General features: G+C 26.6%; 1 protein-coding gene across 1 annotated transcript; it reads right to left on the reverse strand.

Annotated features, from left to right (window-relative positions):
* Nucleotides 1–10,699: 10,699 nt before the first annotated feature.
* On the reverse strand, nt 10,700–12,757 carry LOC107444491 (leucine carboxyl methyltransferase 1). The gene has a single exon (XM_087165824.1). It carries the CDS (start codon nt 12,579–12,581, stop codon nt 11,646–11,648), a length of 936 nt encoding a protein of 311 aa, XP_087021950.1. The 5' UTR covers nt 12,582–12,757; the 3' UTR covers nt 10,700–11,645.
* Nucleotides 12,758–12,796: the final 39 nt, after the last annotated feature.

Consider the following 12,796-nt stretch of genomic DNA (forward strand, 5'->3'; position numbering starts at 1 on the left):
ATGTAACATGAATTTTTTTCATTTCCAATATTATTGTTATTTCCACAGAATTTTTATCATTTCAATATTATTGCTTATCATGATGTGCTTAGATTCACAAATATATTATTACTTTTCATTACTTCCAAATAAATATATAATTGATAACCAGATAAAAATTTTACCGATAATTTTTCTCTTGCCATAGTTTTATTAACTAGCGATAATTTTATTTTATTAAAACTGCGGGTTACAAATTCATTTATAAAATGTTAGAAGTAGAAACACTTTTAATGTCGAATAAACATAATATATAAACACTTAAACATCAATTTGAACTTTACTCCAGAATTATTTTTTATGTTACAATTATAATGCTTAATAATTAAGTACAAATGTTAGGAAATATGCATAGGATGATTAGACATTACATGGCATAATTATTCTTTTAATTTAGATCCGAATTTTCTTTTCCTTACAACAGAATGTAAGAAAATTATATAAATATTGCAGCTAAGCTTTTATAAGAGAATACTTAATTTAAAAGTATTAAGAGCAAAGTATTAAGAACATACTCTTAATATCAAAATGACATACTTTTATTTAAAAACAAATAATAAACATAGCAAAGAAAACATTCATTTTTATTGTTACATTTATAAATATCTAAAAATTCGAAAACATTTTCGCCTAATTTCTTTTTTAAACACAAATCTCCTCTTTTCCAGTGTCTGTTTACGAAATAAATGTAAACACAATCCATCAATGAACCAATTGTTTCATCACACCAAATACGAGATTACGCGAGAACACAGACAGGCGTGCACAAAATTATTGAAATTTTTATTTTAATTCACAATAAACGCGATAACTTCCCAAATTCTTGCAACCATGAGTGATAGTCAACAGCCAATCACAATGCGAAAAGCCCATTGATCCGACGTTATCATTTCCTTGTTGCCATTCTGTAGTAGAAACTATGGTTTAAAATTAGTTACCAATTCCTTAAAAGATAGAGACCCAAAATTGAGTTGGGTGATATTTTCAAGACTAGAGTGCGCTGCAAGCTCTTAACTACCTATACTTCCGGATTAATTTTACCTGTGTATTTTGAAGCCATTTGACTCTCAACGTGATCATTGCGATTTGCGACTCTCTTGAATATTTCTTACATACATGTATTTTTTAACTGATTTATTATTTGTGTTCAAAAAGAGAATCATCATCTGAAGATCTGTTATTTCAAGACGTAAGAAGCATAATTTGAAAGGAAAAAAAACGTTATAAAACACTTCCGCTTAACTTCAAAATTTAAACGAAATTATACCTATTTAATTAAAATAATACTAAAATCTTTTGACAGTAAGGTAGAATGTAATAATCTTTACAATTTAAAAAAAATATTGTACATAAACTAAATTTAAAAACTACAAACTAAAATTTTAATCTAAAAAGATAATACTTGTATTGTATTTTGTTCATAGGGAACATATTCAAAAAAAAAAAATCATTAGATAATTTAGTAAGCTACCGCTTATATGAAAGTGTAAAGTTATATTCATATAAACCATAGGAATTATGCATGAACCATGCTAATATTTTAAAGCATTTTTACTTCAAAATTAAAAAACAGCTTTAGGAGGTTCAAAAAAAAAACACAACTTTTAAAGAAATCCAAAATTATGAATAAGTATTGAGGAGGCACGTGTCTTTATGTGCCCTCTCAACGCTAAGCCTATGTCTGTCCCTCTCTCTAGAGTGAGCTACAATGAAAACACCAGTTCTATAACCCTCTCATTTTTACTCTTCCACCAGAATTCTGGTGGAAGAGTTTCAACCAAGTTCAGAAATTGAAAAGCTATATTGGAACAAAATAAATGCTATAATTGTACGGTCTCTTGATAAAAATAGACTAGGACAGAAGTATGGTGCCTAGTTCAAGGAAAAATAGTTTAAAAATATACTGCGAGAAAGACCAAGATCCTTCATTCTTTGTAGAATTCAAGAAGCAAGGTAGAGCACCAAACCAATCCACAATAATGCTCTATTATCAAGTAAAATTCCAACACGTTTTTCGAAACTCAAAAACAGCATATTTCTAATTTTAGACGTTACAAAAATAGAATTATCTTCTCTTTGTATTTCATCACTGAGGAAAAACATTCACCCGCAACTAAATTTGCCTTAAATTTATTTGCAACAAAACTTATAAGTTTTGATGCAACAAGTTGCAACCATAATATCCCTGGCAAGAGTTTCAGAAGGAAAAAAAAAAAGCGAAAATACTTTTTTTCTTTTGTACATAGTAAAAGAGAAAGAAAAAAAATACCAAGTTGATCTACATAGGAAAACACAAGTAGCTATCTTGAATAAAGTATTCATTTTATGATGCCGCTGTATTAAATGCAATGGTTTAGCTCGCACAGCAATTTATTATTCTAAGTCAAAGGAAGCTATTCACTGCAAATTTTTAAATCCTTCATTATAAGTAACGAGAAATTTATTTTAGCTATATGCAAAACGTATTTGTATTAAAATTCATGGTGGAAGAAAACAAGTATTAAATTATTATCAATAATATAATAAACAATATAAATTATAACGGAGCAAATCCTGGTGAATAAATAGCATTGGAAAAGAATGAAAGTCTTAATAAAGTTTATAAAAGTGAACTTAACTTACAAAGTTTTAGAAAAGTATCTCTTTTTTGTTTTCTCCTATAAAAACATTTCGTCAAGTCACATTGCAGAGAATTCCGGAGGAACAAGATATCCAGAAGGTGTTTAATAGCAACATATTGACTATGCCCTACAATTTTGATGATTCGATTTTTCCCCTATTTCTAGTACAGTGTGTCAGTCTAAAAAAAAAAAAACTCCAGCTACAGTCTAGAGTTCTCTGCTCTTGTGGAACTAAGAAAGAGCACATCTTAAAAGAAGGGAGATTTTGATACTTCCCTCGCCGGCCTCTGTCAATTAATGCCCTAAACGTTTATCCCACACCCCTACTTAAAGTGGTTCGACCTCATAACCATAATCGTCGGCAGTGCTCTACCTGAATGGCGAGGCTTTCGATAGACAGACTATAAAATAGAAAAGCTTGCTCCAATTTTCCACCAGAACCGCTGTAAGCAGCCTTATCTAATAGCGTAAAGACACTTTATTACACCCAGGAACCACCTTTGTAATTATAACAACAGCAGTTTGAAAGTTTTGAGGGGGACAGCAAACACGGAGGAAACTCTGTATTGTGCTATATGTTAGAACTTAAATATCATAATAAAATAAATTTTTCTAAAAAAAAGTTAAGTCCCTTCAACAAAGAAAAATTTCTCTAACTTAAATCATTGTATAATTTTATTAGGCTACGAAAAAAAGTTTACACTTGCATAAGTTTATTTTGAAGGTACATCTGCATATTGTAGGTTCATTAAAAAGTTGACGCTTGCATGAACAAAGTATTTATTAATCTTTACATGTACAATATCACAAAATTACAACAAAACAATTTATAAGTCACACAAAAATGTTTTGTCAAAATATGGAACAGTTTTCTACTTGATTTCATGATAGAAATAAGATACGCTGTTTCAAAATCTCACCGGATTACACACTATACCAACTTTTGCAAATAGGAAAGATTGAAATGGGCATGAAGCATATACATATATATACATATTAACAAAAATTAAGATTTAATTAAATGAAATCCCCCTAAGAAAATAGAAAGATAAAACAAGAATAAATAGCAAATCAATAAAATTTAATATATCCATTTGTACAAAAAACATTTTTGTATAATGTTATTGTATGTTTAAACAGTAAAATGATGAGGAAAAAAAATGGCACATTATTTAAAATACAAATAAAATATATTACTAATTTTTCAAGATAGGGAAATGTCACAAAACAAAAAATTATCACAGCCGTAGATAACTTATTGTTTTATTAGCATATTAATGATAAATGTACCTCATCACAAAACAATGCATAATATCTATGATATACAAGTCAATTGAGATCGTTATTTTCAAAACTAGATAAACCCAAATGAAAATAGGCTTTACTTTTTCTACGTACGAATGCAGCAAAACGTGAATAAAGCACAAAAATGGAAATAATAAAGCTTCATAAACAAGAACGCTCTAATGTGTCGAAGCACACAAGAGTGTGATTAGATACTGTATTTATGTTCCACCACAGAGGAAGATTCTTATTCATAGAACCAAAACTTTAGTATGCCAATTTTTGGATGTTTATTTGTGCTCTATTCATGCTGTTTTGCTCAAATCTTTCCAAAACAATTTCCAGAGCAAAATCTAATTTACTTTCTAAAACTAGTTTTTTCTTTCTTTTTTTTTAAAAAAAATAAATAATAATAAGATGTCAAGATTCATTCAAGTTATAGTTTTTATTAAACACCTCAATTTTTAAGTTTAAGTATTTTGGAACAAGCTGATTTTAACACAAGAAATAACTTTTATTACATTTTGAAAAAGGTAAATGGTATCTACCTAATTTAAGAATAGAATTGCATTTTTCTTTCATAAATAATATTTTTTTTAATAAATGTAATATATTTTATTTATATTTTTAAATCTAATTTATTTTGTAATACAATATCTTCAAAAAACTTAAAAACATGATTTTGGTAAAAAATCAATCCAGTGTAGTTTGTATTGGAATTGTTTACGAATGCCACAAAAAATTAAAAAAAGTTAAAAAAGAAAATTTAAAAAATTCATTTTAAACGGGGGATTCAAGGCTGGATCTCAAATTTAACAATTCATTATTTTTCATAAAAAGTCACATTTTTAATTAAGTAGGTACATAAAAAATTTAATCGAATACAATAAGTGAACAAATACATAGATGGAGCAAAATAGTTTTAGTGTCAAATTCTGAAAAATTAAAAATATATATAAAAAAAGCAACAAAAAAAAATGAAATTCAAAATTGTATTAGAGATAAAAATCATTAACGAATTTCCAAAGAAATTAGTAGAATCTTGGAATTAGTAAATAAACACAACATTAAACTGGATAAATTTCTAAAAATGATGAAACCAATTTTACAAACAGGATTTCAAACAGTTAATTATTGTATGGATGAGACTAAGCTCATAAACTAATTATTTAAATTTATAATAACATACACATTAAAGAATGTTATTTACACATTGGATAACTTTTTATAATTATTAGTTTAGACAGTATATAATGATAGTATCTTATAAAGAATTTTATGAATATTTATTTCTTATGAAAAATTCATTAATTAATGAAATGCAAACCTAATGCTTTCATTAGTGATTTTTACATTAGCTAATTGTTATTACTTTTTACAACTATACACATTAAAACTTTCTTAAATTAAAATAAACCAGGCTCATTTATAGTCATATTATGATATAATTTAATATTAAAAGGATTATTTTATAAAACAAAAATTTAACAAAAAGCTTAATTTTAAAAAATATATAAGTTCTAACTGTACAATCTTGAATTTATAGGTAATACATCTTTTACAATCCAAGATTCATCAATAATCAATTTTAGAAGAATAGCAAAGTATTTTGGAGTAGAAAGAGGGGGGCCATTTTAAATTTCACTATTTTTTTTAAAATTTTGCAAGTACACAAAAAAATGTCATTAATATTTCAAAAATAAAGGAAAAAATATCACAATATTTTAAAAAAAGAAAGGTATTACAAAAATTCAAAGCAATTATGTTTTATTACAGCATTCATTTTACATTGAATATTAAAGTTATAAATCTAAACAAATTTTTTAATAACTTATTTTAGAAGAATTATGTTTACATTTAGTAAATTATGTAGCCTACGCATAAAAAAAACAAATGGATATTGTCAAGTTAAGGGCCATTTCAGAGAATCCTAGCAACATCAGAATAACCATCCAAGTATAGAACTTCTAGGCAAAATTGTTCTGAAATTATTCTACTATGCACTATGTCTTCAATGAGAAAAATCGTTTTTTTACTGCTTAAAATTTATAGAATGCTGAGACCAATGCTCAGAAGACAAAAATGGTACACTAGTTACTTAAGAGGTAAGTTGGTAAATATACAGTACAAGACAGGAATTTATTCGACATTTTTATGAATTAAATAATTCAGAATATCAACAGTTATTAGATCACATGTAATTTGGGGTTTACAACCAGCATCACACTTCATTAATATAATATAAACCTTTGAAATTCCATTTCTTAGAGACATGATCATCTTTGTATGATCTTTCTTTGTAGTTAGCTGAGAGAATATATAACAATTGTGAAGTACAATCATGAGGGGAGAAAAAAAATTCTGTTGTCTTAATGTGTTTGCTCTTTGGACAATCTTTTTAAGCATTTTTACGTAATCTTAATTGATGCTTTATGAATTTTTAGATGCAAAGGTTCTGGATGCAAGATCAATTCTATAGAAAACCAATAATTTAGAAAATCAAACCTCCTACTTTGATCAAGTTATTTAGAATAATATATGCCAAAAAGAAAAAACTTTAACCAGTTATTTTCTGGCAAACACTAAATTTTCTTGTTTGAGGTCATCTTTCGGTAGTATATTTTGCTAATAAGCAAAATATGAAGCTATATTATTACATTTAAAGAGAGGAATGAATTAATGAATTATTTAGGCAATTTTGGTGTGTCCCTTGGTTGCTAGAAATATAAAATGTTGCCAGAGATTTGAGGAAAACTGTGCCAGAGTAGTAACCGATTCCACTGACTATCATATATAAATAATTTTGAAGTTTCTTGATCTAACTGTCTTGGGAGATAGAAATTCAAGGATACTATGTTTATCTGAAGAAGGTTAATCCTCAGAGCAAATCAATTTTATAAAATAAAATAAAAATAGATGCTTCATATTAAAGAATAATTATTATCTATTTTTTTTATTAATTTTTTATATTTTGCCAGGAAGCACAAAGCAGGTTTTGCAGTAAACTATAAATATTGTGTTAAGACAAACCAATAGAATTAAAATTATATCAACAATAATTTTTTGCTAACATTTCAAATACTTAAGAGCCACACGAGTAATTTTTTTTAAGAACTTTTTGACTGACTTATGATGTCTTGAAAAGACAAATGAAACAGTCTTCTGGAAGGGACAATAGCTAAATATTAGTCACTAGGAACAAATACCATAACATTTAAATTTATAAATCAAATTTCGAACAAATAAAATACGACAAAATTTACAGTTAAAAAATGATATGACACTTTACTAACACCATGACTTATTTTCACTATAGAAATAAAATACATTTGTTAATATGAAGAAAAAAAAATTCATTACTTTATTTAAATAAATAAAAATAAATCTCGTTAAATCATTTCCAGTGTGTTCTTAAACATTTTCATTTATTAGTGGTGCACTGTCATGCAATTGAAAAAAAAATAAATTTAAGTGCTTTACAATTAATTTTGAGAGAAACAGCTTGGCAACTATTCTCTTTCCCTTGCTAATGCTAAAAGAGAATTTCAGAAATGTGATAATTTTTTTGCAACATGTATCTTATACAAAAAAGTCAAATATTTAAAAACCTCAATTTTGAGTTTTATGTTGCATTCATTCATTTTTCTATTGCACAGCAGTTTAAGATATAAGTAAAATAATTTTAAAATTTTAGCAGTTTTTACCTTTTTAATCAATGTGATATATTCATACAATTTTACTACAAATATATACTTTTTTTTTAATAATTTTAAAATGGCTAAGAGTTGTTAAATAAAATAATTATTACAATATATATATAATACGAAACACTTCTTGGTTACAACCATTGTTGAATCAGACAATATAAAAAATTTAAGCAACACTGACTAAATACTAAACTAAAAACAATGCATTTTAGAAAACTTATAAAAAGGAATTGAAAAAGACTTACTCTAATCCTCAAAAGATTATATAATTTAAATAACTTTTAATTTTAAAATAAAAGTTTTGTAAAATATTTTTATTTTTAATTAATTTCACTATTTTTCTCTCAATTACATCTATTTGTAAACATTAAAAAATATCTAATTTTTCTTCTCTAATAGATCTTAGCAATTTTAAATATTAAATCTTCAGATAATTTTCTTACCTTACAGTAAAATATTTTTACTATCTGTAGGTAATGTTACTTAAATTTTTTAAAAGTAAAGGTATATTATTGATTGTTTTCTTTTGTTTATTGTTAGCTGATTAGGAGTACTATTATAAAATGCCAAATCTAATAGCTCTATTTCTTATTAGCTCGATATTTCAACAATTTTAGAAGTTCAAATGAAATGGAGAAGCATCCATATGTTACAATGGAAAATATTTAATTTAATTATTATTAAATAACTAATTTCAAGAATTTAACTCCATAATCTATAGATAGCAAAATCACATGCAAACAAAATATAAATATTTACTTTGGCACAATCTTAAACTGTTTTGAGAGAAATTTAGTAATCACCAAATGTATACATAAAGATATATAAATATAAAATTACCATTTTTATTTCCTTTTGATATAATAGAATCTTGCTGACTGAAGGTGTTTCACAGACATATAATTTTTTTTAATCAGATTTCATTTATATAATTCTCCCTTATTTTAAAAGACAAATTTGAATCTAGTAATGAAGAAATAAAATTTATTACAAGAAAATGCCACATTTAAAACATATATATTTAAATTTCTCCATTAGCAAAAAAAAAAAAAAAAAAATCTTATTTATGACATATAGGTTTCAAACAAAAAAATAGAGAGTAATTTGATTTCCAAGATATATGCACTTCAAACCATAAAAGCTTTAAAAAAATAAAAAATTTATACTTATAAAATTCAAATTCCTTTAATGGAATCACTACAGTAATAAAGCACAGTAAAATATTAAAAAAAAAAAAAAATAATAATTAATGCTTTTTTAAATATTTAGTTAGATTTTCACTGTTATAAAGTTTTACTATTTTCAAATTTATTGCCTATAAATAAGAAATTCAAACCATCCTGTATCAAACAGAACTAAAATATGTAAGAGGTTTACAATCTGTGTCTATGATCAGAAATTAGAAAACAAGAAACAGGGACTTTAAAGGAATGCTGATTTAGCATAGTATGACAATTTACTTTGTCTATAACAATGAGTCAAATTTTGTATAAGTTTGATTTTATTATTTTACCCTGCTGTTTTTAAATTTTTTAAATGAGCTTGCTAATTTGAATGCTTTGTTCATACTAGCTTAAACCCACCGAAAGCATGGTCAACAATGGATAATAAATCTATTTATTTACGCATATTAATTTTTCAACTGCATGTTTGAGATATATGATATGAGCTAAATTTTTAGAAAAAGATCTAAAAAATTATTAAGGCCAACATAAAAAAAAGATATCTGTGAATAATAAATGTGATATTTTAGCCCAGTAAACAAAATCAGGCTTTAAATGTTATTAAATACAAAATTTCATATTTACAATAGTAGAAAAAAAATTTAATTGCTTCAAATTTTTTTATATTATGGATATTGTTAGCAACAAAGAGCTGTGGGAGAAACAATAAATTTGAATCATATAAACAGACCACAGCGCACATGATGAGTATGATTCTTAGTTTGCATTCTGAAATCATTCAAAATAAAATATTGTAATAAAATTACAAATTAAAAAAGACAAATAATGATAAATTAAATTCAAAATCAAGCTGGTTTATTTGTTTCAAAAAGACGTCTATTCTTAAATTTTCTCGTGTAATACAAAATACTATTTAACAAAGTTAAAAATATCTTCAATAAATAATATATATTTGATAAGGAATGCATGATAAGTATTTGGCAAGGACTAAAATAAGATTTTTTTTTTTTGCTATGAAATTTTTGAAACTGAACCGAGTTGGTTTGAAATTGCATAAGAAATTACATATAATTATTATATGTGTAGTTTAGCATTGTTAACTTTTATTAAAGGCGTAGTTTAGTATTGAAAACATTCGAGGCCATTTGCAAAGCATTAACTCCAATATTAACATTAATTAAGTCATCCAGTTAAATGTGACTAAATTTACTCCTTCTAATATGTAAAAATATCAATATTATAAACATACACACCATCTTTTGCTATGTTATTAAACCAGGGGTCTGTCTAGGTTTTTCTGAGAGGTACCTATTTTGTGAAAATTTAGACATAATTTGTGAAAAATTAAAAATTATATTAAAAAAGCAACACAAAAATATGAATTTATCATTTCTTAAGGGATACAAAAATAAAATTTTAAGAAAAAGTATTTTGTGAAACTACCGTTCTTCCTAAAGTTGAATTTGTGAAAATACTGTTTTTCCTAAAGTTGATTTTGTGAAGGTACTGCCAAACGGTAGTAAATTCGGCCTGGATAGATCCCTGTAAACATGCAACCTAAAATATATTAAACTAAAGATTTTAATACATAATTTTTTTAAATGTGTTTTCCCTTAATGTTCTTTTCCCATTAAAAGTACAGATTAATTCTCTTTTTAAATGTTAGAAAATTAGAATTTAAGACATACATAGGCATTTCATTTATCAAAAATACTAAATTACGCATAAAATAGTACATTAAATGATAAAAAAATGTATCTATTTTATGAGGAATTTGTTATGATATACATATTTGACAATTAAAAGATCTAAATTTCTATAATAAGTTTAAATTAGGTCTCTTTTTATGATTAAAATGTTACAGAATTAGAACTTAAAGCTTTTTCATAGCAAACTGTAATGGTATATACATATTGGACAATTAGAGGATTTTAAAGACACATATGTAGTATACTTTCCACATTAAAATTATTATTTTTATCTTTTTTAAGAATAAAATGTAACATAAATATAATTTAAGGCCAGGGATGCACAACCATTTTTTAGTTAGCGGGTAACAAAAACTAGGTATTACGATGAGGGCCAGCAATAACTTAAGTCTGTATTTACAATAATTTAGGCTGTTTTTAAATTTTAGTTAAAAATATTAATATGAATAACAAATACATAATTAAGTCCTTCATGCAATACGGATATTATATTTTATATAAATATATTTAATTCAAATTACTCCAAACATAGTTCGAAAATTAAATAGCAAACAAATGAATGATAAATAAAAAGAAGAAAAAAAAAGAATGAAACTTATATTAATTTTTTACAGTTAACAATAAGCCATTGCCATAAACAAAACTTGCAAAGTAGGTGGTTACAATATTGTACTTAAAATAAAGACCGATATGAGTCAGTAACTTACTGTAAAAAAAAAGAAAAAAACAAGTAATAAAAAAAGTTTAACTATTATTTTTTTCTTCATATTTTTACTAGTATTATAAAGTGTTCAGGGGCCACTTTTGGCTTCCAGACCATAGGTTGTGTATCCCTGCATAAGCCTTTACATTGATTCCTAAAAAAGATGCTAATTTATATGCACAATATAAATCATGATTAAAAATATATCAATTTTCAGAGCAAAGTGTTATGACATACATATTTGGCGATTAAAGGATCTTAATGATATTTTACAAGCCACCCATATAAGCTTATCACTTTTTGGCAACACATTATTTATAATCACAATGGACTCCACTACAAGCTAATGTTTTTAAAACTTGGTGAAGTTTATAAGCAATAAGAAGCACAAAAATTCTTTAGTTAAAGCCTATATCCTCCAAACTTTCACCTTTGAATGCAACAGTAATACAATAATGTTGAAGAAGTTGTTGAAGTAACTCTTGCTCATCTAAGAATTCCAAATGCTCAATGCGATCCACATCATGCTGAGGAAGGTGCTGATATACTTCCATCATGTCCCAGGACTTAGCACCGTCCCAGCCAGCGTCAATGAAACGCTTTCGTTGGCTCTCTAGGTCTGAGCAAGCTGACACACCAGCTAAGTTACAACCTCGTTTCTTCAGGTTTTCGATCATAACATTACCGAATTTGTCACCCATGTTGACTTGCTCATAGTTGATGAACAGTGCAGTTCGGAATTTTTCTCCTACCCATTTGAGAAAGTTGGAAGTAAGAGATTCTTCATTGTAAACAAGAACACATTCAGAAAGAAACACAGTAGGAACAGCAGTATCCACAAGTCCATTTAGAAGTTTGCCTTCTAACTCGCTTGTGTTTCTAATATCAGAGCCAACTAGGTGATATTCCCCAGCATGCAGCTCACAGCTAGAAAACTGAATATCATCATCTTCAGTAGCTACCATCCTCAAGAGATTCTTCCTGTTTCTGATAATATAACATTTTTTCGACGTAACAGGAGGGAGATCAACTTCAATGAAGCTTTTTACAGTCACATTTTCGTCTTTTAGTCTCCAATATAATGTATCAAAACCAGCTCCAATATTTATTACTTGACAGTTGTAATTTGTTGTTTTAAGAAACTGATCCAGTAGAATTTTCATGCCCATCACCCTGGCATAGTAACCACGACTAATTTCAGGAGCCTTTCTATCAGACGTTGTTTTGATAAAGTGTTCAATATGAGGATCTACCCAGTAACCAGTATGTACTGCATATCGTTTGCAAAGGGCAGCCTCATCATTTGTTGCAATAACAGCATCGTCTTCACACATTTTTGATGAAATAATTCAATCATCAATTTATCAGAAAATACATAATAATTCAGGGTTAGCTTCTCATGCGCCACAATCACAAATCAAAACGTAAAATACAAAACAAACAGAAAATATTTTTTTATGAAAAATGAAACCTTATCACTCTCGCCTTCTCCTTTAAAGATGTTGCCATTTCTTACAGAATTCCATCCATATGACTCACTTTGGCACAA

The sequence above is a fragment of the Parasteatoda tepidariorum genome, chromosome 1 (assembly GCF_982258835.1).
Source record: "Parasteatoda tepidariorum strain Cologne lab strain chromosome 1, Ptep-v5.0, whole genome shotgun sequence".
In the NCBI taxonomy this organism is placed as follows: domain Eukaryota; kingdom Metazoa; phylum Arthropoda; class Arachnida; order Araneae; family Theridiidae; genus Parasteatoda; species Parasteatoda tepidariorum.

Bases quoted from the DNA above. Each gene is read 5' to 3' on its own strand.
- LOC107444491 (XM_087165824.1), bottom strand. From the start codon at position 12,581: ATGTGTGAAGACGATGCTGTTATTGCAACAAATGATGAGGCTGCCCTT.